Below are 26367 nucleotides of genomic sequence, written 5' to 3'. Positions count from 1 at the left end.
ATTCATGCAACATTATATGAATACAATAATTTTCAGTTGACCTGACAGTGTGCAACATTAAATGAATACAATAATTTTCAGTTGACCAGAAGATGTGCAACATTACATGAATACAATAATTTTCAGTTGACCCAACAATGTGCGCATGCTCTTGTATGCATATATGTCGACAATATTAATTATTAGGGGTGTGTTGTTCACACACATTTTTTTACATCTCACGTACCTCTTGTTAATTTATGTCTGTTGATCTTCTTCAATTTATCCAATCCGACGGCCAAAAACTGAAAAGGTGTGGGAGAAGTAAAAAATGGTGTGTGGATATCACACTCCTAATTATTATTGGTCCAATACAAATTGTCATACTTAGTTTTATTCAATTTAGCTGAGTAAAATAAAGGTAATGCTATGAAAACCAAATTTATAGATAAAATTTTAGAAATTAAAGGACATAAAAGTTGATGATTGGTTTATTACTTAAGTGTTGTTAAACGTGTTCATTTCTATTTGTGACACATCATTTAGTTTGCAAACTTTGTCTCCAAATTTAGTCTCCCTAACAATACTTGTAAAATTAATAGAGAAATGCTAAGGAAACTTTCTCAAAGTGGGACTCTTTATAGACTCTCTGCCAACTTTATAAAATAATATGCGCAAAATATGAGGTGGCAGAGAATACATGGAAAGTCTCACTTTAAGAGAATCTTCTTAGCATTTCTCAAATAATTAAGCCAATTCATAGAAAAGTATTTCTATAGACTATACATGGAGGCTAATCTGGTTTATCCGCTTTAAAAAGAGAAAGAAAAGTTTTGAGATAGAGATTTTTCTTTCAGCTCAGTGCATTCTACGTTTAGACTCTTCAATATCTCTTATAGGTAGGAATTTATCGAACAAACTGCACTCATTCGTATTTGTTAGGAGTCCACTGATGAGAAGGGGCTGGAGAATATAAACGCAATTTGATTGATTTTGAGTGATTAATAATGATAAAAACAAATTTGGAGGGTAATGACTCGTACTTTGTTGGGTTTCTTTGAGTATTAATTTAACTCTAATTTAAGTACGTGAACATAATACGCACTTATTCTTGTGATGGATGAGGAACAAAATATTTTTTATTCACAAATTAAAGCTAAAAGTTTCATGGGAGCCATCTACTCCACTAAGCTAAACGAATAATAATGAAATTAATCCATGTCGCACACACATGGTAGTTGTAGTTACTAGTAACACACATACCTAAAAATTTATTAAAAAACCAAGTTATTTTTTCAACATCGCATGTAATTCATGAAAACGCAAATTTGACATTCATGTCATATTAAAACAAAATATTGCAGCACGTTGGTAAAAAAAAAAAGATTACTTGAAGCAAAAACTAATGTGAGGTTGCAAATCTGAGCTTAGCCAAGTTTGTTAGAACAATATACTCCTCCTTTTACACCTAAGTTTAAATTTCTATTTCTAGAATTTAGGTTAATTTAATATGGAACATGGTTTGTATTAAAAACTAATGTTTGGTCAAATGATTCGTTTTGGAAGTCATGGACTAAAAAACTCTGATTCCGTTTAGAGTGATGAATGATGTGCGATCATTACCACAAGTTAGGCAATTGTTTTGATTTACTAATCCAAGCCCTCTCTCCAAATATGCTAAAAGAAAAGTAATTAAATTAAGAAATTCAAGTTTCACGATAACATGCACGCCGAATGCTTTATTTAAAAAGTTTCCCTTTAGGTCCACATTACAACAAATAATTTGCACCAACCCAAATTTGGTAACCATGTCAGATTAAAGAGGATAGTGTTATCCACACAATTTTTTTAATTTTCGATTGTCGGATCGAATAAACTAAAAATAAGCAATGACAAAAAATTAACAAAAGTAGAAGTAAAATTAAGTGTATTAATAACACTATACTATAAAAATGGATGACCCACATGGGATGAATAAGACCATCTCCAACCCTGGCGTGGGGTTTTATCACAAAAAGCATTGGTATTAGTTGGAGTGGGGTTAGGATATTTAAACTCTTCTTTTCTCATTGATAAGGTCGATGTGGGACATTTCAACATGCTCCCTCACGTGGGACCCAATTAGTGGGTCACATGTAGGAGATTCACACATCGACAACCACATGGAGCCAAGGGGACTCACCCTACACACAAGGCCAAGGAACCCACCATCATCGCACGGGGCCAAGGGGACCCGCCCATCACGTGGCAATACAGTACGGGCTCGCTCCCTGGCTTTGATTCCATGTGGAATTATCAGAGAGACAGGTTGAAGGCCCACTTCCAACAACACCGATACTGTCCCCAACCTGGTAATTATCATCTGCACAATCCGTCAGGTGTGTGGTTTTATTAGAAAAGACCGTGGTGTTAGTTGGAGTGAGATTAGGATACTTAAACTCTTCTTTTCTCATTGATAAGGCGGATGTGGACATTTCAACAAATATTACGAATGTAGGGTCGGATTGCATGGCTCTTCATCATTTTGAAAGTTATGGAACTTTAATTTTTATGTGTGCGGGTTGACTTACAAGTTCTTTTAATTTTTTAATGAATGATGAATAGATTCGACCAAAAAAATGAATGACGAATAGAACTGTGAAATGAGTAAAGGGGTCACATAATGCCTTTTTGAACTCATAATAATGATTTTATTGAACGGTAATGATATTTGTTATTATTTTTTGAACAAACGACAATATTTTTACTAAAGAGGTACGGGAGTGGGCTAAACCTTATAATGGACTAGTCAGGCCTCTCGCTTACAAATGAAAAAGAATACTATTAAACCGTAGTACTAAGTGGCTAAAGACAACAATATTAAGATAAAATATTGGTTGCATGGGAGAGGCTTTATCAAAATGAATTTAAAATTTAGATTTTTATCACAAATACTTTATAAAATTGACCTAATTCATCATTTTAGTTATTCAATTAGAAAATCAATCAATTTCATTTCTAAGATTGACCAAATACATCAGTTTGATCCCTGCCATTAAATTTTCTATTAGTTTGCTAATGTAACACGATGTGAAGCCCACAACACCACTCATATATCGCCACAATGTGAGTGAGCTCCACATTGTGTCGTTAGTAAACTAACAGAAAGTGTAACAAAATTTAACGTCAGAGACCAATTGATGTGTTTGGTCAATTTCAGACACGAAATTGATCAATTTTCAAATTAAGTGACCAAATAATGAGTTAGGTCAAATTCAATGATTATTTATGATAAAAGTCCTTAAAATTTTGCATCGTAGTTTGTTGCAATGAGACATACATGACACATATAATGGTTTATTTTAAAATTTTCACTTTATTATAAAGATCTTTATATAGTATTAAAAATTGAGTGGTTTTTATTATAAAATTTGTACAATACAAATGCGTTTTTTTTTTTGCAAAGAGGTAGTTGGTGAGAGACCTTATGTTCGATTTTTGTCAAAAGAGAATTTGAACCACATTATTGCTAGTCCATTGTGAGGCTTAGCCCACTCCTCCACTCCCTTAGTATAAATAATATCATTTGTTAGAAATAAAAAATCACATTTTAATCACTGTTCTAAAAATCCCCCTAGCACCGTCTAGGCACTAGGCAGCTGGCCACAACCCCGATTAATCCTTAGGCTTTTGAAAATTAAGAAATGGAGCCTAGACCTGCTAAGGGGCCCACCTAGACTTTCTAGCCACCCGCCTAAGTTGCAACTCACTTAGACAGAAAATAGATAACTTTCATTTTGCATTTTATTTTTTACAAAAAATTATTTGGGACTTGTTGTATACTTAAATGAACACACATTATATGCTTGTTCCTCATATTTTCATTATGTTCCAATACTTCATCATTCTACTACTTGTAGTTTACGATGAAATTATATATATTTTAAGTATAAACAAACACTTATATACACGAAATATAATATATTTACTTAAATTTGCCTAGTCCGCTTAGGCCCTGCCTAGCCGCTAGACGCTAGGCCCCAACATGCTGCCCGACTAGCGCCTAGCGTCTTCGAGAAAAAGAAAAAGAAAGAACTTGAATTTGGGAAACAATGTCTTTAACACTATGTTTGGATCAAAAAATTTAAGATTATTAAGGAATTTTAAAATGACGGGATTTTATCTTCTAGAATTTGTGAATTTTATTATTTGGTTAACCAAAAAGGACAAAAGAATTGAATATAGAATTTGTTATTTTTAAACTCTCAATCATATAAATTAGGAAATGACACATATTTACATGAAATTTATACTTGGGAATTGGAAATCCCAAATTCCAAGTTTTTTTTCCACGACGAAATTCTAAATTTCTATATTTATGAATCCAAACAAGGGAATTGATGCATGCCAATTTATAAATTCTGACTTTAATTCAAATTTCAAGTTTATTTTCCTTATCCAAATATTGTGTAACGGTAGTAATTTCAATGTTACTTTAATCGTTCAATCTAATAACAACGAAACCAAAAAATGTATGTGAGATGAGAAATGGTGTGTTAATGTTTTTTTTTAATAAGTCATTTCTAGAAATTGAGAAATCCGTTTTTCTATTTTTCAATATTACGGAAAAGCAATATTGACATTGAAAAACCATATCCTCAGTCCTCACAATGAAAAGTACACAAAAATTATACACTAAGAGCTGATTTGGTATTGATGTGCTTTGAAAAAAAAAAACTGCTTCACGTTTTCAGCTTTTTTCACCTAAAATTGTGAAAATAAGCTGTTTTTAAGCGTTTTTCAAACATTTTGTTGAGCTCAACTTTTTTTTTACCTATTTTTTATAAAAGGACTTCAGTACCAAACAAATTCAATTGCAGCATCTTTTTTTCAAAAAAAAAAAAAAACAATTGCAGCATCTTTGATCGGATATTCCTCAGCAACCCTTCTCAAGTCGGGCCAAGTTTCAAGTGTGTAAGAGAGAGAGAGAGAGGAGATGAACAGTTGAAAAGTGAATAAACAAAGTCAAGTATGGCCAAAGAGTGAAGCGTGTCAGTGACTGTGACCGACACAAAAAGTTAAAAACAGCCAAACTTCATAAATCGGCAGACCAAGACACTCTCTATATATAATCGCTCCCACCCCTTCCTTTGGATCTCACACCTCTCTCTCTCTCTCTCTCTCTCTCACTCAGTCACTCACTGTTTCGCTGATCCCACTTTTCGTCTTCATCTCCCAGCTGAAAGTCCAAACTTCCCCAGAATCAGGTACCCCATAATATTATTATCCACAACAAAATACTCGATCATTCTTATCTGGGTCCTAAAAAGATCAGCTTTTTTCTCCATAAATGCTTTGCTTTTGTGTGCACAATCTGCATGCTACGCGTGGCTTTTGCCCGTTGATTACTCCATTTTACAGGCTCTATTTTTCTGGGTCCTGATCAGATTTTTGTGCCATTGTGTTTTGATCCAATCCGAGATTTCAGTCTCATTTGTTCAAATTCCTTTTTTTGGGTTTTTATTTTGTATTTTGTCAAGTTCTGAATTTTTTTGTTTTGTTTTGTGGTGGGTTAGTTGTCCGCAGAGTGAGGCTCAGTGGGGAGCAATGGCTAACAGGAATCTGGAGAAGTTGGCGTCCATTGACGCGCAGCTTCGGCTTCTGGTTCCGTCCAAAGTGAGCGAGGACGACAAGCTGGTGGAATACGATGCTCTGCTTTTGGATCGGTTTCTAGATATTCTCCAAGATTTACATGGAGAGGATCTCAGGGAAACGGTGAGTTTTGATGGCTGTAAAATTTGATTTCGATCGTTTGAGATGTTCAATCTTGATTTTGATTGGAATATGCTGCATTTTTATTCTACTGCTAACAGTAGAGAACTTTGTGTGTGAATTTGCAACTCCTTATCAATTTTGTTTGAACCCTTTTGATTTTGGTCGATTTGTGGATCCTTTAAGGAATGTACATCTCGGGTTTCCGATAGAAATCCAATTTATATCGATATCCTAATGCTGTTCATGATATCTTAATCGATAGTTTCCTAGGCCTATCAGTGGAGATGTTTGATTTGGTGAATGCCTATGATCTTTAAAGTTGTTGGTTTTTCGGAAACTGATTATGATAGTGTTACGAGTTGCACGATTAAGAACAATTTATGTGATTCACTTGCATAGGTTCAAGCATGTTATGAGCTTTCTGCTGAGTATGAAGGAAAGCATGACCCGAAAAAGCTATCAGAGCTTGGAGATGTATTGACAAGTTTGGACCCAGGGGATTCTATTGTTGTTGCAAAATCCTTCGCCCACATGCTTAGCTTGGCCAACTTGGCTGAGGAGGTCCAGATTGCTTACCGCAGACGAAACAAGCTGAAAAAGGGTGACTTTGCAGATGAAAATTCTGCAACGACTGAATCAGACATTGAAGAAACTCTCAAGAGGCTTGTAGGGGATCTAAAAAAGTCTCCCCAAGAGGTTTTTGATGCTCTCAAGAATCAGACTGTAGATCTGGTCCTCACTGCTCATCCTACACAATCTGTTCGTAGATCCTTGCTTCAGAAGCACGGAAGGTTTGCTTTTGATCTACTTGATTTTCCTTCGTAGAATGTTAGAAATAAAAATCCCCATGTAGGTTTATGGCTTAGATTCTTATGGCTCTTTCTCTCATCATGCACACTCACATTTCTTCAGGATTCGGAATTGTTTAACCCAGTTGTACGCGAAAGACATTACTCCTGATGATAAGCAGGAGATTGATGAGGCACTTCAGAGAGAGGTAATCATTTTACTTATTCGTTTATGTACTGTCAATTCTTTGATTTAATTGACGTGAGCATTGAAAAAGGGCGTTGAAAAAGGACTTTCGTCCACTTATGTATTGCTGAGAATATGTTTGACTCCTGTAAAATGCATTTTTGTCAAATTTGAAATTCCGAGAGATTCAACGGTGGCAAGATTTTCCAAATGTTATCTTTACACGAGACAATCCGGAAGCATATTCTAAGTCCTGTAGGATTTGAGTTTGAGCTTGAAATGATATCAGTTGTCAATTACTCTCATACATGTTGGTATTTCAACTTATGTAGATCCAAGCTGCATTTCGTACGGATGAGATCCGAAGAACAGCTCCCACTCCACAAGATGAGATGAGAGCAGGGATGAGCTATTTCCATGAAACAATTTGGAAGGGTGTCCCAAAGTTTCTCCGTCGTGTGGATACAGCTTTGAAGAATATTGGGATTAATGAACGTGTTCCCCATAATGCCCCACTTATTCAGTTTTCATCTTGGATGGGTGGTGATCGTGATGGTACATCTCTTCTTCATTAACATGAATTATGCTATCTTGAATGTAAGATACATGTGCCATCGCATCATTCACTAATTTGAATTAACGTCTTCTTTCATGGGAGCAGGTAATCCAAGAGTAACTCCCGAGGTCACAAGGGATGTTTGCCTACTAGCTAGAATGATGGCTGCAAACTTGTACTATTCTCAGATAGAGGATCTTATGTTTGAGGTACCTGAAAAAGCATCTTGAAATTGTGTTTGAGGAGTTTCATTTACTCATTGAAGGGGTTGTTTCTTTTTTGAGTGAGGCGTTTGTTGCTTTACTGTGTTAGTGCCTGTATTTGCTAATTCCTTTTCTTTTCTGGCAGTTGTCTATGTGGCGCTGCAATGATGAACTCCGTGTTCGTGCAGATGTACTTCACAGGTCCACGAGGAGAGATGCAAAGCACTACATAGGTAATCATAGTTCTATTGTGGTTCGCTGCTTGATATGGTTTTTACATCGTGTATTGCATTTTTTTATGAGATGTAGAGGGAAACTGTTTACGTGATGGATTTAAAGAAACTAGAATGATTAATACGTTATACGTCATGCTGTAATATATTTCTTTAATTAAAGAGAACATTTTTGATAGTTGATGACTAAGTAGGTGCACAATGTACCGACCAAGTAGAATTTTAAACTTAGTAAAGCCCTAGGAAAACTTAGCTTATACAAATGTTTTATAGCTTCACAACCATATTTTACTGCAGTGACATAATGGCAACAAACCTTGTACCTGGTTTTACTTATTGCCTTTGGACCTGTGAACATTGTGCTGCTTGTGATATTTATTGCCTTTGTTTCACGATTCAGAATTTTGGAAGCAAGTTCCTCCAAATGAACCCTACCGTGTGATTCTCGGTGATTTAAGGGATAAGCTTTATCAAACACGTGAACGTTCTCGTCAGTTGTTAGCCAGTGGGCACTCTGACATTCCGGAGGAGGCAACACTGATCAGTGTTGAGCAGGTACTGCCATTCTTAATAAGCTGTACCGCAGATTCACAGTCCATCAAATACAATACCAAATGATGTCTTGCCTCTTTATTCTCTCTTCTGATTAATGACTGTTGTCCTAATTGTGATTTAAATTATGTCTAGTTCTTGGAACCTCTCGAACTCTGCTACAGATCACTCTGCTCTTGTGGTGACCGAGCAATTGCTGATGGATCACTTCTTGATTTCTTAAGGCAAGTGTCCACCTTTGGACTTTCACTTGTGAAGCTCGATATTAGGCAAGAATCTGACAGGCATACTGATGTGATAGACGCCATCACCAAGCATCTGGAAATTGGTTCCTATCGTGAGTGGTCTGAAGAACACCGTCAGGAGTGGCTTTTATCTGAACTATGTGGCAAGCGCCCACTGTTTGGTCCTGATCTTCCAAAAACGGAAGAAATCTCTGATGTTTTGGACACATTACATGTGATATCAGAACTTCCATCTGATAACTTTGGAGCATACATCATCTCAATGGCGACTGCTCCATCTGATGTGCTCGCAGTTGAGCTCCTGCAACGTGAATGCCACGTGAAGAAACCACTAAGAGTCGTTCCACTGTTTGAGAAGCTTGCAGATCTGGAGGCTGCTCCTGCTGCTTTGTCACGGCTTTTCTCGATTGATTGGTATAGAGAGCGGATCAACGGAACGCAAGAAGTCATGATTGGGTACTCAGATTCTGGTAAAGATGCAGGGCGTTTCTCTGCAGCCTGGCAGTTATACAAGGCACAGGAGGAGCTTATCAACGTTGCTAAGAAATTTGGTGTGAAGCTAACTATGTTCCATGGTCGTGGTGGCACTGTTGGAAGGGGAGGTGGTCCCACCCATCTTGCTATATTGTCTCAACCACCAGATACAATTCATGGTTCACTCCGTGTCACTGTCCAAGGTGAAGTTATTGAGCAGTCGTTTGGAGAGGAGCTCTTGTGTTTTAGAACACTCCAGCGTTTCACAGCTGCTACACTAGAGCATGGAATGCATATGCCAGTTTCACCAAAACCGGAATGGCGTGCACTTATGGACGAAATGGCAGTTGTATCTACAGAGGACTATCGCTCCATTGTTTTCCAGGAGCCTCGATTTGTCGAGTACTTCCGTCTTGTAAGCATTTGATACTTCATATTAATCACATTAACTTTAAATGCTCTGATTAATTACAATGTAATGACCATTGCGTACATGTGATCCAGGCTACACCAGAGCTGGAGTATGGTCGGATGAACATTGGCAGTCGCCCCTCAAAGCGAAAACCAAGTGGTGGTATTGAGTCACTTCGTGCAATCCCATGGATTTTCGCATGGACACAAACAAGGTTCCATCTTCCTGTGTGGTTAGGCCTTGGAGCAGCCTTCAGACATGTCATTAAGAAGGACATTAAGAATCTTCATATGCTGCAAGAGATGTACAACCAATGGCCTTTCTTCAGGGTCACCATTGATTTGGTTGAAATGGTGTTTGCCAAGGGAAACCCCGGAATAGCTGCGTTATATGATAAACTCCTTGTTTCTGAAGACCTATGGTCATTTGGAGAGCGATTAAGGTCCAACTATGAAGAAACCAAGAACTTTCTCTTACAGGTAAGATCTTCGACTTTGAGATAGCACTTGTTACATTTTGAGTACATCCTAAAATATACGAAGAAATTCATCAGTTTTCTCTGAGCATCTGTGGTGATTTGTTGCTGCATAAACTGACGTTTGCCTTTTCCCTTGGCAGATTGCTGGACACAAGGATCTTCTCGAAGGGGACCCGCACCTGAAGCAAAGACTCCGCCTGCGTGATTCATACATCACAACCCTCAACGTCTGCCAAGCATATACACTGAAAAGGATCCGTGACCCAAACTTCCATGTGACACTACGGCCACACATCTCAAAGGAAATCAGCGAATCAAACAAACCGGCTAATGAACTTGTGAAGCTGAACCCGACAAGTGAGTACGCGCCTGGTCTGGAGGACACCCTCATCTTGACAATGAAGGGTATTGCTGCCGGCTTACAGAACACCGGTTAAATGCCTGTATCTGCTCTTTTCTTTATGTTTTTCTGCTTTCGAGAGACGGGTTGTGTCCCGAAAAAACTGAAGTTAAATTTACCAAAAGTGGACGATGTCTTTTGATCGTCCACCTAAAGGCCAAATATTTGAGTGAACTTGGTTAAGTTCTGTGATCAGATTGCTGTGCAGAATAACTAGAGCCAGCATTGTTATTGTTGCCACAAAAGAAATCAAACTCTCAGTGGAACTGTTTTGTTGTGCTTCAATACAAAGGGGCATTTATGTGCTTCATGTTTCATGGCTTGGTTTCTTAGCCATCAAATAATCCCAAAATGAAATTTTCTAGGATTGTTTTACACAAACGCAAGGTTGTAAAATATCGCTTGTATAAAAAAGTAAAAATGATTTATCGGACATATATATAAGCGGAAAATAAAATATAGAAATGTCAATACCGAGGCCATTCACGGGTTTTTTTTTACAACTATCCTTTCAAAGCATGTTTTCAAAACGTTAATTTTCTTGCATAGCGGATTGCACAACTTTGGCTGCAGCTCGAAATGCTTTCATCTTTGATTGTACGAGTTGGGTTGTGTAAAAGGATTCAAAAATCAAGAATAACGACTTGTGAGGGTTCTTTTTCTTTTAAAAATGAGACTAGTTGATGATTTAGCTACGATAATTCATTTTTTCGGCCTTCGAAAAGATTCACTAGGTATTTTAACCGAGCTCCATCATGTGATTCACAACGTGCTGTATAAAATATAGACCTTAAATTCGTTTCAAAATACTGAACTATCGCGTGATGATTTGCACATGAGAGGGTTAAAAGAAATAAAAAGGTAATAGTTTTGAATAATGTGTTATGCTAAAGTTTGGGAAAATAATTTGTTTTGTAACTTATGGGAAATAAAAATATGAGTTTAACATAAGTGATGGACTGGTGGAGGTATCTCTTAATCTTTACTTCCCAAGAAAGCAAAGAATCATCTTTTCTCTGCAAATCCATTTCACTCAGTAACCCAGAAAAAGCTACAGGGAGTTCACCATGTCTCTGTCCACGAGGCTGAGACGCCCTCAGCCGTCCGATGACCCTTCTTCATCATCGTCGCCGCCGCCGCCGCAGTCGTCGTCATCTTACTCGAAAGTCGACAAGCAAGGGAAATCGGACGGCGGCGTCGACAAAGGGTTGGGGTGGTTCTTTCCGTTGGTGGCTCTGGGAATGCTGAGGTACATGAGTGCCACATCAAACATCATACACGACTGCGACGAGGTCTTCAATTATTGGGAGCCTCTCCATTTCCTTCTCTACAAATCTGGCTTCCAAACTTGGGAATATAGGTACCCTTTTCAATTCTTTTCAAATTTTGCTTTTTCCTCTCTGAAAAATTGAAATCTTGAAATCTTGGCTATTTTTTGGGTGTTTGTTTCTGGGTTTTGATTGTTTTTCAGTTTTTTGGTTATTTGAAGTTTATTAGTTATTAAAGATGTTGGTATATGCTGTTTTTGGTTATAAGAAGTTTATTACTTATTGGGAAATTTGGTTGTTGTCGAAAAGTTAATTGCTTCTTACTCAATGTACAAGATTGTGTAGACCATTGCAACTCATGAACAATTTGCAACCTTCTTATGAACCAATATGATTTCGTTTGTTACAGTACTTAGTAAGCGAATCTCTAGCGTAATGGCTTTTGGTTCATTGAATTTGACTTTTACAAACTGACATTAGAATGGATTCTATGGTGTAGAGTTATGTGTCTCAGATTAGTATTTTGTAGGTGGAGTTAGATGCTCGATATTGTTAACATAGTATTTTTAGCTCAGTGATTGTGTCATTTGTTGTGTGCTCTTAAATTACTGCCTGCTTCACAGCTGTTGTGAATTCGATAATGAGTGCTATCATTTTGTATTTTAGAAATTCTACTTATGGTTTTTGTTGTTATATGCTTGTTGCAGTTCACAGTTTGCACTTCGGTCATATTTGTACATTCTTTTCCATGCATTGGTGGGTCAGCCTGCTTCCTGGTTGTTTGCTGAGGAAAAAGTAAGATTTCTTATTGCCCTTGCCTTTTGAACTGTATCCTCTCATTGTTAGCCGAAGGCTATGTCTTGCCTTCAATTATATATAGTTGTGCTGAACCAATTCTTTTTGCTTATAGGTGAGAGTATTCTATGCTGTTAGAATCTTTCTTGGTCTCCTTTCTGTTATCACTGACACTGTCCTGGTAGTTGCTCTTTCAAGAAAGTACGGAAAACGCCTTGCTTCTTACACACTTGCAATGCTATGCTTAACCAGCGGTTGTTTTTTCGCTAGCACAAGTGGGTTGCCTTTTCATTTTCTCCTTTGATTTGAAAATTCCATTGCAGGATTTCTAACATCTCTATTTTTGTTTTGTGATTATTCATTTTGTTTTCAGTTTTCCAATGTTAGCTCTCTTAATTTTCTGGAGCTATTTATTCCATGAATGACAGTGTTGTTGACATTATTTTCCAGGTTTCTTGCCAAGCTCGTTCTCCATGTATGCCATGTCTCTTTCATCCGGTTTATTTCTGCTTGATAAATACACCATGGCAGTTACAGTTGCAGCCGTAGGTGTAATCCTTGGCTGGCCATTCTCAATCTTGGCATTTTTGCCAGTCACATTCTACTCTCTAGCTAGAAGATTCAAACAAGCTTTTCTTGCCGGGGCCGCCATATCTGTTGCTCTTCTTGTAAGTCATTATTGGTATTTTGTTTGTGAATGAACAACGTATAGTGCCTGTACCTATGTAATTGGCACAAATAGAGTTATAATTTCTTATGTTAATTTATCGCTTTTTTGTTTTCTTTATCATGCTTACGCTTATACATTGGAGGTCTTTCAGGTATTCTCGGTTCTCGTTGATCATTACTACTACAGCAGATGGACATCATCCGTGTTAAATCTGTTGATCTATAATGTTGCAGGAGGCGGTGAGAGCCATTTGTATGGAACTGAGGGGCCGCTATATTATTTAAGGAACGGATTTAACAATTTTAACTTTTGTTTTGTACTTGCATTGCTGTTTCTGGCAATGCTGCCGATTGCAAGGAAAAAGTATGCCCCAAACTTGCTGATTGTTGTCTCACCAGTATATATTTGGTTGGCATTCATGTCTTTGCAGCCACACAAAGAAGAAAGGTTCGAATAAATATTCCGATATCTGGGAAAAACTGTTGCACTAACTTTCCTATAATTGGTTGAATTTGAGTATGTTCCTGCTAGTTAATATTGCTTATTTTCGACAAAATCTACCATTTCCCAAATTTGCACAATCGTGCATTTGCAGTAAACAATTCAAATGCTGTTGATAGCTCTGTCTCTGTGCTTGACGTTTCCATTTATACTTTCTCCTCTATATTATATAATAAACAAAAATGGTTTTTTTTCTTCCTAATTGTCTGCAATTACAGTAACTCTTAAGTATTTCCATACATCTTACCATAATCATAGGCAGCACTCACTTTGTAGTCTCAAATCGGAATATTTAGTGCGTCAATTTGGTATTTTGGTGAGGGCACAGAAAATCTGAAGATTGTTCAATGTTAGTCAAGTGCAGGTTAGATGTGATTGATAACTAGATATTTCCATTTATCATTGCAGGTTCCTTTATCCAATATATCCACTAATTTGTGTTGCTGCATCGGCTGTCATTGAGAGCTTTCCTGATGTTTTCCGATCTGATTATGATTCCCAAGGAAATTCTCCAACGGTTATGGTAAGCTTATCCTATTTTTCATAAAAAATATTGTTAAATTATCTTTGCGAACCTCTCATGGTCACACTATTATTATTTATACATGCAGACAGCAAAGATTCTGAGACCGGTGGTTCTTAGCTTCATATTATGTGCCTCCCATGCTCGTACGTTTTCAGTGATCAATGGTTATTCCGCCCCTATAGAGGTTTACAAGCTTTTAGAGCATCATGACGATGTAGGAACAGGTGAGACCAACATCTTGCTGTTATGTTCTTTTAACAGTTAATTTAGTATGGATTCTTAATATTTGGAATGTACAATAGAAGAAAACTCATGTTACAATTTCATACACTTCCATATCGGTTAGGCTCACCACCTAGATTACTTTCCCACATCAAACTTATTTTTCTTGTTGACGTCTCAAATTGTAAGGAACCTTTTGGGTTCTGAAGTTGATGTTCTGTTATGCAATTTTTGGAAGTCATGTAGTTCTGAAAATTCTGTTTTCCCTTCTGAATTTCAGGTTCTGTTCTCTGTGTTGGAAGTGAATGGCACCGTTTCCCATCATCATTTTTTGTTCCTGATTATGTGGGAGAGGTCCGTTGGATTGATGATGGGTTCAGAGGACTTCTTCCCTTCCCATTCAATTCTACCTTGGGTGGAACTGCAGCAGCACCACCATATCTTAACAATAAGAACAAAGCATCTGACTTGCAATATGTAATTAATCACCATTCTCCATACTAGTTTGTTTAAAACTAAAGGGCCCTGTATTTGTTATGGTTTCTTTTCAATATATATTGTTTTCATTGTAAAATGACCAATCATTCGTGTTACAGCTCCGGGATCTTGATCAATGTACGTTCCTTGTCGAGCTGCAGCTTAGTCGGCCTTTCCCTTCTCGGGGAAGTGACTTATCAACTTGGGAGGTAAAAATCAGTCTGCTGTTACACTTTTCCCTAAATGAATCACCATGTGCTGAATTGGTTTTCTTCTAAATTTCAGGTGATTGGAGCGTTGCCTTACTTAGACAGGGAGCTCTCGCCTGCCAAGTACCGCTCCTTTTTCATCCCGTATCTGTGGCAGCATAAGAATATTTTTGGCATGTACAAGCTGCTTAGAAGGGTACTGAAATGAAAGGAAGAACACCGCCCTCTGATAGTTTTAGATTCTGAACCAGCATGACTTCTCTGAAGTGCTAACCCGCCCACTCGTTGGAAGGAAAACAAAAGTAAAAGGAAGATCAACACCCCCCACCGAAAAAATACCCCCACCTCCACCTCCTCTCTTTTTTGATGTGGTTTTAACTGTTTTGGTAGGTGTGACTTCCTCAAAGTTCTTACTGATAAATGAGTAGTTGAGTTCAATAGTGTCTTGCATTGCGTGTATTTCTAACGGTTGGATGTTCCCAAGTTCGTCTCAGAAACTTTTATCTTGTGTTAGATTGAGAATACTTGATGAAAATATGAGAAATTTTGAGCCTCTTCTGTCTTTTGTCTTTGCTCTTGAAATTGAGATTTTGGACTCGTTTTGTGCCTTTGATTGGACTGGATTGGGTATCTCATATAATTCAAAGGTGTATGTGTGAGGTGAATGATTGTTTATTTTAAGAGGATTCGAAGGGATTAGACATGAATGAAATTTATCCCTTCGGACGCTCCAATTTTGCAGGGATTGAAAGGGAAAAGTATTTTAGACGAACTATAATTTATTTCTTCAACGTGCCTCGAAATTGAGTATAGTGAGTAGTTCAATCCATTTCAATCCTAAGCACCAAACGAGTCTAATCAAGAACGAAAAGAAATTTAGACCATAGATAATTGATGGAAGTTTCAACTTTGAAACTTCAAATATGTGAATGTATGAAATTTCTTCGTCTTTTTGAAGAGGTCAACTTCAAACTTGGAAACGTTTCACTTAAGGGTTAACAATTCCTTTGGCCACTTAGTACTACTGTGTGCTGGTATTCTTCTTCACTTGTAAGTGAAAGCTCTTAGGTTCAAATCTCGTGAATGGCGAATTCGATACCAAATTAGATTACTCATTATGTGACTTAACCAAACTCTCCATCTCTTTCGTATAAAATGTATAGTTGTAAAAAAAACACATCTTTTGTTAAAAAAAAAATTAAGCAATTGATGACTTTTTTCTCACTTTTTGATTTCTCCTTGAGACTTGCTTGGTCAGCCAAAGAAAAATCTAGGAAAAAACCAAATTTAAAATCCCTAATGGAAGAAAAATCTATGAAATTAATGGCTATAAATTGAGGTTGTTTGTCCGGGAAAAAACCCAAGACACCAAATTAGGGAAACCACTTTTCATTTAACCTAACAAAATGCCTGAAACGAAGGCTCTTTTGCCTGCCATTGCCACTCTTGCTGCTTCAGCAATGCTTGTTCAAAGTATTGCCAACGACTTCATCCCCGACAAACTTCGGAACTACTTCTATTCGGGCCTCTATAACATTTCACGACGCTTCTCTTCTCAACTCACCAATGTCATCGACGAATTTCAAGGACTATTTCCGAACGAAATTTTTGAGGCCGGTCATGCCTATTTGGGCGCTATAGCGACCCCCCGTCTGTCCGAAGAATCAAAGCGAGCAGCCAAAGAGAAGAAACTAGCAGTGTCAGTGGACAGAGGTGAAGAGTTAGCTGATGTATACGAAAATGTTCAAGTAAAATGGAAGTTGATTTATGTAGAGGTTAAATCACCATTTGCTAGACATCGGGGTGATCTTAATGCATCGTTACGACAAGAAGCAAGATTCTATGAGCTAACGTTTCATAAGAAACTCAAAGAGAAGGTGTTGAACTCGTACTTGCCCTACATTCTTGAGAGATCAAAGGAAATTAAAAGAGAACACAAGGCAGTAAAGTTCCACACAGTTGAACAGCAGAGATGGTTCCCGGATGCTGTCAAGCTCGACCATCCAATGACCTTCAAGCTCCTAGCAATGGATACAGAACTTAAGAAAGCTGTGTTGGATGATTTAAACAACTTTATATATGGAAAGGAGTTTTACAGAAGGGTCGGCAAAGCTTGGAAGCGTGGATACTTGTTATATGGCCCTCCCGGCACAGGCAAGTCAAGCCTGATTGCAGCCATGGTTAATCACCTTAACTATGACATCTACGAGTTGGACCTAACAAGCGTTAATTCCAATTCCGACTTGAGTAAGCTGTTGTTTTCCATGCCTAACCAATCTATAATCGTCTTTGAAGACATTGACTGCACAATCAAGCTGCAAAATGGGGGAACCGGGGGATGAATCACGGAGGAACAACAATAAAACTCAGGTCAGTTTACACTTTTACATTTAGAGCATGCATGACTAGCATTGATTAAACCGTTGGTCACTCAAGTTCTAGACGAATAGAATAACAGAATTATATCGCTTTAAGAAACTAATACTTACAGATATATGTGTTATCTTACTATTTCATCGACAGGTGACACTCTCTGGGCTCCTCAACTTCCTTGATGGTTTTCCGTCATGCTGTGGTGAAGAACGCATAATTATCTTCACAACGAATCACAAAGATAGGCTAGATCCTGCTCTACTGCGACCAGGCCGCATGGACATGCATATCCACATGTCATATTGCACCACTTCGGCGTTCAAACAGCTGGCATTCAATTACCATGGTCTTTGTCATCACAATCTCTTCGAACAAATTGAAGGGCTCATACGGGAGGTTGAAGTCACGCCAGCAGAAGTTGTAGGACAGCTAATGAAGAGCAAGAATGCTCACACTGCGCTCCAATGCCTCTTCGATTTCCTTCTCGAGAAGAAAATTCAACATAAAGGAGAAGAGGAAAGTTGATGTCATGGTTGAAAGGCCAAAGAAAAAGAGATGTATAGAGATCTCATATCGTTTGTCATGTAATACGCATAAACTTTGCAGTTTGCACCTGTTGATGTGTACTAAAGACATACCCAAGCTTCCATTTGTTTGATTTTGTAATATATCTTTTTCTAACTTTTCAAAACGATTATATACTAATATTTGAATTATGCAATTACTTTTAGTTCCAAAATTAACTCATCGTGCCACCAAATTCTGTGTACTTGTCAGAATGGGCTCCAGAAAGAGCAAAATAAACATAATGGAGGAAAAGGTTCTTACTTTTTCAATTAGGATGCAAGAGGCAGTAATCTTTTGACATCAGCTCCCAGAAAACGAAGTTTCATATCTAAATTCTCATAACCACGGTCAATATGAGCAACACCGCTGATCTCTGTAGTGCCTTCTGCGGCCAACCCAGCTAATACCAGTGACACCCCACCCCTAATGTCATTTGCAACAAGCGAGGAACCATTCAAGACACTGACATGATAACAGACATGAGTCAGCACAATCATGCTATTTTCCTATTGGGAAAAAGGAAAAATTAGAATATGAAAAAGGAAAATCTGCTTGCCTTCCATTGTCTTTCCCATAAACCAGAGCAGTGCTCGCACAGACCTGAATCTTTGCTCCAAGCTGTAGCAGTTCGCTTACTGGTAGAAAGCAGGGAACATGTATAAGAATATCTCAATGTAATTAGTACTATTTGTAAGCAATATCATTGGTTTCCCAAACAGGGAAACAAAAAGACGACAAGAATACATATATAATATGCATGCCAGCACACACATTATCCACCACATACCATGACTCATGCGTTTGTCAAATACAGATTCCTCTACAGAACTTAAACCATTGCATGTAGTCAGCAAAGCCATTATTTGTGGTTGGAGGTCTGTGGGAAACCCAGGATATGGGCCTGTCTTAACCACGACGCTAAGCAAATTTTCACCCCCACGCCCAGACACTGCTGAAACCTGAAGTATTTATCAACTATAAATTACCACAAGATGCAACCCAAATGGGAACAGAAGAATTTAAAGACGATTTACATACTTCCAAGGTATCATGAGAACATTTCTTGATTTTGCAACCAGCGGCCGATAGTTTGTGTATCAAAGAGGACATTTGGCAAGGTATGACAGGTGATATTGAGATGCATGAGCGAGTAATAGCTGCAGCAAGCATAAATGTACCTGCTTCAATACGATCAGGTGCAACAACGCATTCACAACCACGCAACTGGGATTTTCCTTTGATAACAAGCTTGTTGCTGCCTGCTCCATCCACACAGGCCCCACAGTTGGTAAGAAACCTAGCAAGATCAACCACCTCTGGTTCCTACGGTGAGTTGTTGGGAAAGTAAGTTACTTCACTATGTTAACATAATCCAATTAGACAGCAAATGATAACTGTTAACACACTTCTATTGTTATCAAAATCAGAATCTAAAATGTTCAGTGAGATTCATCTTATCGTACTCTGGCAACATTGGACAGTACAGTTGTTCCATCAGCCATACATGCAGCCATCATAAGAGTTTCCGTTGCCCCCACACTCGGGTAATCAAGTTGGAAACTTCCTCCAACTAATCCTCTTCCATTTGCGGCATATGCCTGAACTTTCCCATCCCTGTATATTGCTAAAATTATACTGGATCAACTCATCTCATCATTCATAAACCATGAAAATAACAACAACCAAAAACTTTAGTAAACAACTGTGAGCACCACAGGCAAAATTGGTGGAGACCTGTTATTCAAACGGCAAATGCATCGGGTAAAATATGTACTTCATGATGGTTAACACTAGAGAACACATACACATATGCATCAATAATAAAATCCTTGGATGTCCTATAGAGAGTGTTTTATCATCACACTACATTCTCTGCCTTTTGATGATTAATAAAGTACATATGCTGTGCTTCAGTGGGCAAGAGCACCTTTTGCTTCGTTCGTTACTTGGCACACTAGAGTTTGTGAAAGAAATTGTGCATCTGGCATTACGCTTAATAGCAACTCACCACCTAGAATATCACAATTCAGGCAGACACATTTATCATAAAGTGACTATAGAACCTCTTCTACACTGCAAATTTAGCAACCATTCTATGAACAGATATGCGCTTCCAATATAAACTTAAAGATAAAATGTAGGAAACTTGATTTATCTATGAACACATAAATCAAACAATTATGCGCTTCCAATATAAACTTCAATATAAAATGTAGGAAACTTGACCTCAATTCAACAACAGCGCCAAGAGATTGAAGACCCCGAATGTATAGGTCCACTGGTCGAGCCCCAATATTGCAGCCACCGGGTAATGCAACCACCGCCTCCCCGAATCGGGCAACCAACGGCCCAATGACGAAAAACCCACCTCTAATCTTTTGAATTTCATCCGCATTAGGCTCAACTGAGCCAACCCCATCGGTGTTAACCAACATTTCGTTGTCCAAGACTTCGACTTTAGCTCCAAGAGACACTAAAACCGAAGCCATTGTGCGAGTATCGAACAAATCCGGCACGTTTTGAATCCTTGAAGTGCCTGAGCAGCAAAGGGTCGCCGCCAGAATCGGCAAAGCTGAGTTCTTGGAGCCGCTGATGGGTACATGGCCGGAAAGCTGGGAAGGGCCCGTGAGTATGAGCTTCGGGTAAGGGGTTTGGATTTGGGTTCGGGTATCGATTTCGGGTGCCGGAATCAGTGGTTTTAGAAGAGAATGGGTGGGTTTTGGACTTGGTGAAAGGTTCAAGGTAGAGAAGGAAGCCATTTGTGAGATGTGAAGAGTTGCCGCCAAGTTCTTCATTGGCTACTTTACCCAGTTGACGTTCTCTTTTGTTTTCAAACTTTTTGTTTTTTTTTTAATTTTTTTTTTTATACCTTCTAACTTTTTATTTGTTTCAAGATTTTGTGACTGTTATTTTCCCTATAAAAAATTAGAGATAAAACTCGTGACCTGAACTTAAAATTTCTTATTTACATATAGAAGAAAATATCCTAGACTATTAGTGCATACAATGTGTTTTACCTTTTAGTGTTGCATCTCAAGCTTTTCAACGAAAATTTTGCAAGCATTGATCAATACATACGTTGTATTTTGAGATCCAGTTGATCGTTGTAGTTGGTAGCTTCATGTAAAATACTCAAATCTTCTTGTTTGTTTGAAGTTTGAACAATGTATTCATTTTTATTCTCTATTTATCAAATATTTGAAGTTTGAAACTTAAAAGAATGACTTGTTAAATTTCACATCAGAAATTCACCTTCTCTGCTTATTATTTGTCATATTTTAGTTTTTTTTTTTTTTTGGTCGAAGTTTTCCATATTTTAGTTGAAAGGGAAAAAATTGCGGAAAATAACAAGTAATTTGACTCCCTCCACATGCTTTAAAATAGAAAGTCGAACAATTACCACACAATACTAACCTACCCTAATTTCTTTCACTTATAAAAGGACTCTTTGGTTGCCTTCAAGAAACTTAACACGAGGGGGAACGCCGAACACCATATCTAATAAGGAAGAAATTCATAACGCCGTCAAGGGGAAATAAAATGGCCAAGGCTTTGGGTATCGCAGCACTCTTCATCACCTTGTCCTGCTTCTACTCTCTCGCATACGCCACCACGGGTGCCGCCACCAGAACTCTCTTCGTGGAGGGCAAGGTGTACTGCGACCCATGTCGTGTCCAATTCGAGACAAGACTCAGCACACCCGTTGACGGTAAGTAGTCTAACTAGTTGTTACATACACACGGAACTCGTAGATTAATTGGTTAATCAAGAGTATTCATGCCTACACTCGAAGTCCCGATTTTGATTCTCCATCTCCCCAATATCCGTTCATATCAAAACTGTTGCATACATATTCTGTTTTGTCTATTCATTTCTTCTTATTAGTATCTAAGATCTCCCATGTGTGACAACTGATCAAATGTTCTTTGGTTTACGAAAAACGAAAGGAAGATGGTTTTATGTGAAGGTTATTTGTTCCCTAATCTCAAAGTGATTTTGTCCCTTAAACTTGAAAATGCTAGGCGTTTCTTTTTCTTTATACAAACTATATTCGGGGGTACGGAATTGGAACTTAGAACCGAAAGGACATAGTAAATATTCTAATCATTTGAGCTGCAAGTCCTTTCCTTAACGTAATACCGTACTATAATCTCATCGTGCAAAGATCAATGCACATGTTAAAACTAAAAATAATTGCATGCATGCAGGTGCTACGGTAGCCTTGGAGTGCAGAAGCCGTGAAAATGGTACCATCGTATACGTAGTCGAAGGCAAGACCGATAAGAATGGCATCTACAGTCTGGCCTCCCACAAGGAATTTGAGGAGCAAATCTGTGAGGTGAGGACCGTGCGCAGCCCTACCGATCAGTGCGCTGACCACTTCGACTTCGAGAGGGCTAGGATTTTGCTCACGGACAACAATGGTGTGAACGCCTTGGCTCGCTACGCCAACCCCCTTGGGTTCATGACGAAGGAGAGTACTTATGAGTGCGAGGCAGTTCTTAAGGAATTGTTCCCCGAGGAGACTGAAGATCAATAAGTACATTATCATGATTTCATCTGTATAACTAAACTCTCCCTCCTCATTACCTAATGTGAAATGCTTAATTATATAATATATATGGGAAGAAATTATAATCCTCCCAATATCTAACTTCTCTTTCATAGATGCTATGTGTACTGTCACGTAACTCTTAACTTTAATTTAAATGCTAATTACTAATTTAAAAATGAATTAAAAAAAAAAAACGAAAATACCAATAGCCACCACACTCCTCCCCATGGTGAGTAGAGGTGATCGTGGTTGGTGAAGTGGGGTGACTGCTGGTATTATGTTTTTATAATTCCCTTTCAAATTAAAGTTAAGTAGTGTTTAAAAAATTAACGTCGGAGTGGGCATTAAAAATTCAATCAAACATGACCAACAAACAATAAGTTTAATTTTGATATTGGGTGGACTAGTTTTTTTTTTTAAAGCAACGATAGGAGATTTGCATGGTTAAAAAAGGGGATACTTTGGATGTTATCCTTAATTATGAAGGGCAAAGCGGGCTAGGTGATGAGCAATGATAAGTGCATTATTTGTTATTATTTCATATCAATTATCCCTATGTTTTGTTAACAAATTGGTCTTAAAAGAACCTTATTACTTTCCTTTTCTTGGTTTCAACTAATCTGCGACGTTTTTGGTGATAATTCGACTTTCCAGAAGAATTTTGATGTAAGGTCAATTGGAGAAGGAAGCTAAGAGGCTGAAGACCATTTTATTCGAATTTCATAATTTTCCATGAAGCCAAAAGTTCTAGTTTTGCAAGTTAATCCTGCAGAAGTTGCAATCCCATCAATACTGTGCAGTTGTGGGAGAATGGCGATTTGAAGGCTTTTTCAAATTTTTCTAGTGGTGTGCGACATATGCTTGGAAATATAAGAGATAAATTTACCTTTCCTATATTTTTACAGAATTTTGCAGAAGGTAAATCGACCCCAAATTTGGGGTGAAAATATGATGACGTGTTTTCCAAGCCAAGAAGGATTCTTTCCTAATTTGTTTATTAATTATTTAGAAATTTGTTTTATTTTAGGAGAGTTTTTTACCATAATTTTTAGGGTTTTCCTAGATAACATATAATACCCTAGGTTCTCTTAAGACTACCTTATAAACAAAATTCGTCCAAAGGGAAGGAGGGAAGCTTAGTGTGCGTTTTACCATACTTTTCTAGGTTTTATCTTCTTCCATGACTTTTTTTGTGATATTTATTATGATTGTATGTAACTAAACTACTTTTCTAAGGCTTATGATGAAACCATGACATAATTATTTCCAAAGTATTTTGTTAATTATTATTCGATTACATACCATGTTTAATTCTTAATCATTGTATTTAATTTATTCTATTTTCGAATGTTCTTGTGATTGGCCATCATTAGGACCTTGTTTCTAGATAATTAGATAAGTCTAAGAGGATGACCAATCAATTAGAAATATTGGAACTAAGATTAAGAAGAGTATAAAACTAGTGAGGATGACCAATATCAAATTAGTCCTACTTGGTTGACATGATTCTCAGTGCTCAATAGGTTTTTATGTGTTTAATTGTATGTCTAACCAATAGGATATAATTGTCACGTATAGACACACAAGTTGACGCCTGACCACAGACTAATTCATATATTAGAAAGAACAACCTTAAATATTGGCATGGTAATTGGATAGTGATCGGCTTGAAGAAAAGGAATAGGATTGTTACTGGTGGATTCATGACCTTAGGCTTTCATCATATTAATTTGTGTAAACCTTCATTCGTTGTGTTTTTTTCATTATTCATCTTTATGGTTTGATTATAAGTTGGAGTTTTAATTATTTCTCGTAATCAATTAATCAATCATTTGTTTCCTAATTAAGTTAAGTTTCGCGTAATCAATTGGTTGAATTGGTATCAAAAGCAATTCATGTGGGATCAACCTCGTATTTGCATATATTCCTACAATTGATTCGTGCACTTATGAATTTAATTTGGTTTAAATTAATCTATTATTTAGGTTAGTTTAAATATACATTAAGCAGTATCATTGCCTTGACGACGTGTATGAGTAACTAAAGCTCCAGTGATCCTGAGAAGAGTAGTCTTAGGTGCACTTTGGGATTGAGGTGATTAAAAAAAAAGCTGGGAGCTTTTTTATGTTTGGTAAACATTCAGCTTTAGCTTTTTTTTCACAGTTTTGGGTGAAAAAAAGCCAAAAACAAGAAGCTACAAAACCCAGCTTTGAAAAACCGACTTTTTTTCACATCTGGTTTACATAAAAGTTTACCAAACACTATAATACTGCTTTTTTTTTTTTCAAAAGCATTTTTACAAAAAAATTTTACCAAACACTCTACAGCTTTATTTCATAGCCGTTTATTCTCATAGCACAGTAGAAGCAATTTTTTTTTCAAAGCACATCAATACCAAACCAGCCCTTAAAGTCTTCAACAATATGCTCCACTGTAGACATATTCGTAGAACTCTCGAGCAACACTTTCACGATCTGGAAAGAATATTGGATGTTCTATATTTTTGTTTTTGATTTTTAGTTTTTATAATGTATTATTCAATATTTGTGTGTACAAGCTTGCATGATACTTAAACTCAAACATCAAAGGAGAAAGATCAAATTTGTTTCTTTTCCTCGCTTCTTGGTATGCGAGAAAGATCGAACTTGTGGATGCCATTAAGTGCATACTTGCTTATTGGTGATCAAAAAGAGGTAGAAGTGCGGAACGATTCACGTCGGAACAAGGGTGTTTTACATATTTCTTTTGCCCTCCCCCTCCTATTGATACTTTTGGTGACTTTTCTTGCAGGTGTGGCTATGGAGGCTTGGGCTCTTGGTGGATTGACTGTGCTTAATACTCTCAGATCTAGTGACACACCCCGATCCTAAAATCAGGGCGTGATGGCCGTCACGTGAGCGTGACGTAACCATTTACACAGTTCGGAAGCTTTAAAGATACAATTACTAAGATGTAACACCCGAGGGTGAGTCCTACTTTTGCGAATTCTGTCAGAACACCGCTGGATTCCTCGTGGTCACCAAAGCTCTGCTATCTTGAACCTGGAGGGGCGCAAAACAAGATTGAGTGGGTTAGTAAAACAAAGCTTTTCGAAAATATTTAATTTAACAACACTTCTAACCTCTCGTTGTAAAACCTGTATACTTTCACAGAAAATAGTATATATATAATCATATATAACAGCAAAACTCAAATCACAAGTCTTAAACACTTTTCAGGAAAATATGCCATGTGATTCTCTAACTATAAGGTCTTTCTTTTTCCTTTTTTTTTCCTTGCCTCAATTAATTCTTGAATTTCTTCCTCATTCATTTGGGCATCGAGTATACGATCAACCAAAATAGGCCTAACTTGCCCCGGGGTGGACCACTTCCCGGGCCTGCTCCATCACCGTAGCACGATGTTGTTCGCTTTGGGCCCCAACTCCGCCCTCACGGTTTTGTTTTTGGGAACTCACGAGCAACTTCCCAGTGGGTCACCCAAAAACAAAACCGTAAGGGCGAAGTTGGGGCCCAAAGGGACAATATCGTTCTACGGTGGTGGAGCGGGCCCGGGAAGTGGTCCGCCCCGGGCGGGGATGTGACATCTAGTTTTTGGTTAGGGTGCATTTTTCAGTTTGGTGTGATGTCTTCCTTTGCGGAGGTAGCAGCGGTTGTGGCAATGGTGGCTGGGTTTTGGCGCTTGGAGATTAGGGTTTTTCTGTTCACTGCTTCTTTTGTAGCTTACGGGCCTAAATTTGTGTGAGCCTCCCTTTGTGGCTGGGGTTGTAGCTCTCTTTTTTTGGGCTTGGTTTCTTACTTTGTGTTTTGTTTAGGTTTAGGCATTTGTTAACACAAATTGTATTTCTCTTTCATTAATGAAGCTTCATTCTTGTCCAAAAAAAAAAAAGAGGTAGAAAGCTAGAAACCATACTCAAAGATACACAAAATTAAGGCAATCCTTT

General features: G+C 37.7%; 4 protein-coding genes and 1 pseudogene across 6 annotated transcripts; 4 read left to right on the top strand and 1 right to left on the bottom strand.

Annotated features, from left to right (window-relative positions):
- The first annotated feature begins 5070 nt into the window (after window positions 1-5070).
- On the top strand, window positions 5071-10578 carry LOC126615261 (phosphoenolpyruvate carboxylase, housekeeping isozyme-like). Its single transcript, XM_050283072.1, has 11 exons — window positions 5071-5225; window positions 5535-5733; window positions 6133-6524; window positions 6646-6730; window positions 7041-7263; window positions 7370-7473; window positions 7613-7700; window positions 8101-8255; window positions 8388-9386; window positions 9476-9862; window positions 10002-10578. Exons 2-11 carry the CDS (start codon window positions 5566-5568, stop codon window positions 10296-10298), a joined length of 2898 nt encoding a protein of 965 aa, XP_050139029.1. The 5' UTR covers window positions 5071-5225; window positions 5535-5565; the 3' UTR covers window positions 10299-10578.
- Window positions 10579-11212: 634 nt separating this feature from the next.
- LOC126615855 (dol-P-Man:Man(6)GlcNAc(2)-PP-Dol alpha-1,2-mannosyltransferase-like) lies at window positions 11213-15482 on the top strand. The gene is made up of 10 exons (XM_050283775.1): window positions 11213-11621; window positions 12237-12324; window positions 12440-12599; window positions 12775-12992; window positions 13146-13441; window positions 13904-14018; window positions 14107-14245; window positions 14524-14720; window positions 14840-14929; window positions 15006-15482. Exons 1-10 carry the CDS (start codon window positions 11329-11331, stop codon window positions 15135-15137), a joined length of 1728 nt encoding a protein of 575 aa, XP_050139732.1. The 5' UTR covers window positions 11213-11328; the 3' UTR covers window positions 15138-15482.
- Window positions 15483-16058: 576 nt separating this feature from the next.
- Window positions 16059-18018, top strand: LOC126615858 (AAA-ATPase At3g50940-like; annotated as a pseudogene).
- LOC126615856 (uncharacterized) lies at window positions 16673-21064 on the bottom strand. 3 transcript variants are annotated; one of them, XR_007620923.1, is made up of 8 exons: window positions 20096-21064; window positions 19333-19483; window positions 18908-19192; window positions 18657-18828; window positions 18426-18504; window positions 18131-18331; window positions 17419-17782; window positions 16673-17244 (listed from the first exon to the last, which is right to left on the bottom strand). XR_007620923.1 is itself a non-coding variant. In XM_050283777.1 (8 exons), the coding sequence occupies exons 2-7, from the start codon at window positions 20662-20664 to the stop codon at window positions 18139-18141; spliced, it is 1449 nt and encodes a 482-aa protein (XP_050139734.1). In that variant the 5' UTR covers window positions 20665-20784; window positions 20887-21064; the 3' UTR covers window positions 17269-17782; window positions 18131-18138. The 3 variants fall into 3 exon arrangements, 2 of the variants coding, with proteins under 2 accessions (XP_050139734.1, XP_050139733.1); XM_050283777.1 differs by lacking the exon at window positions 16673-17244 and having other exon boundaries at window positions 17269-17782; window positions 20096-20784; window positions 20887-21064; XM_050283776.1 differs by lacking the exon at window positions 16673-17244 and having other exon boundaries at window positions 17269-17782.
- Window positions 21065-21323: 259 nt separating this feature from the next.
- LOC126614673 (olee1-like protein) lies at window positions 21324-22536 on the top strand. Its single transcript, XM_050282319.1, has 2 exons — window positions 21324-21578; window positions 22078-22536. Exons 1-2 carry the CDS (start codon window positions 21410-21412, stop codon window positions 22407-22409), a joined length of 501 nt encoding a protein of 166 aa, XP_050138276.1. The 5' UTR covers window positions 21324-21409; the 3' UTR covers window positions 22410-22536.
- Window positions 22537-26367: the final 3831 nt, after the last annotated feature.

Source organism: Malus sylvestris, chromosome 3 (genome assembly GCF_916048215.2).
Source record: "Malus sylvestris chromosome 3, drMalSylv7.2, whole genome shotgun sequence".
Taxonomy (NCBI): domain Eukaryota; kingdom Viridiplantae; phylum Streptophyta; class Magnoliopsida; order Rosales; family Rosaceae; genus Malus; species Malus sylvestris.
The sequence above is the reverse complement of the archived record's forward strand: the minus strand, read 5'-3'. Positions and strand labels throughout refer to the sequence as shown.

Excerpts from the sequence above, each read along its gene's own strand:
- LOC126615261 (XM_050283072.1), top strand. The coding sequence starts at position 5,566 with ATGGCTAACAGGAATCTGGAGAAGTTGGCGTCCATTGACGCGCAGCTT. Across the intron at positions 6,731-7,040 it reads ATGAGGCACTTCAGAGAGAG|ATCCAAGCTGCATTTCGTAC; the intron begins GTAATCATTTTA and ends CAACTTATGTAG. Across the intron at positions 7,701-8,100 it reads AGATGCAAAGCACTACATAG|AATTTTGGAAGCAAGTTCCT; the intron begins GTAATCATAGTT and ends TTCACGATTCAG.
- LOC126615855 (XM_050283775.1), top strand. The coding sequence starts at position 11,329 with ATGTCTCTGTCCACGAGGCTGAGACGCCCTCAGCCGTCCGATGACCCT. Across the intron at positions 14,246-14,523 it reads TCATGACGATGTAGGAACAG|GTTCTGTTCTCTGTGTTGGA; the intron begins GTGAGACCAACA and ends TCTGAATTTCAG. Across the intron at positions 14,930-15,005 it reads GTGACTTATCAACTTGGGAG|GTGATTGGAGCGTTGCCTTA; the intron begins GTAAAAATCAGT and ends TCTAAATTTCAG.
- LOC126615856 (XM_050283776.1), bottom strand. The coding sequence starts at position 20,664 with ATGAAGAACTTGGCGGCAACTCTTCACATCTCACAAATGGCTTCCTTC. Across the intron at positions 19,484-20,095 it reads GGCGCTGTTGTTGAATTGAG|GGATGGGAAAGTTCAGGCAT; the intron begins GTCAAGTTTCCT and ends AGCAATATACAG. Across the intron at positions 18,505-18,656 it reads TGACAAACGCATGAGTCATG|TAAGCGAACTGCTACAGCTT; the intron begins GTATGTGGTGGA and ends GCTTTCTACCAG.
- LOC126614673 (XM_050282319.1), top strand. The coding sequence starts at position 21,410 with ATGGCCAAGGCTTTGGGTATCGCAGCACTCTTCATCACCTTGTCCTGC. Across the intron at positions 21,579-22,077 it reads ACTCAGCACACCCGTTGACG|GTGCTACGGTAGCCTTGGAG; the intron begins GTAAGTAGTCTA and ends GCATGCATGCAG.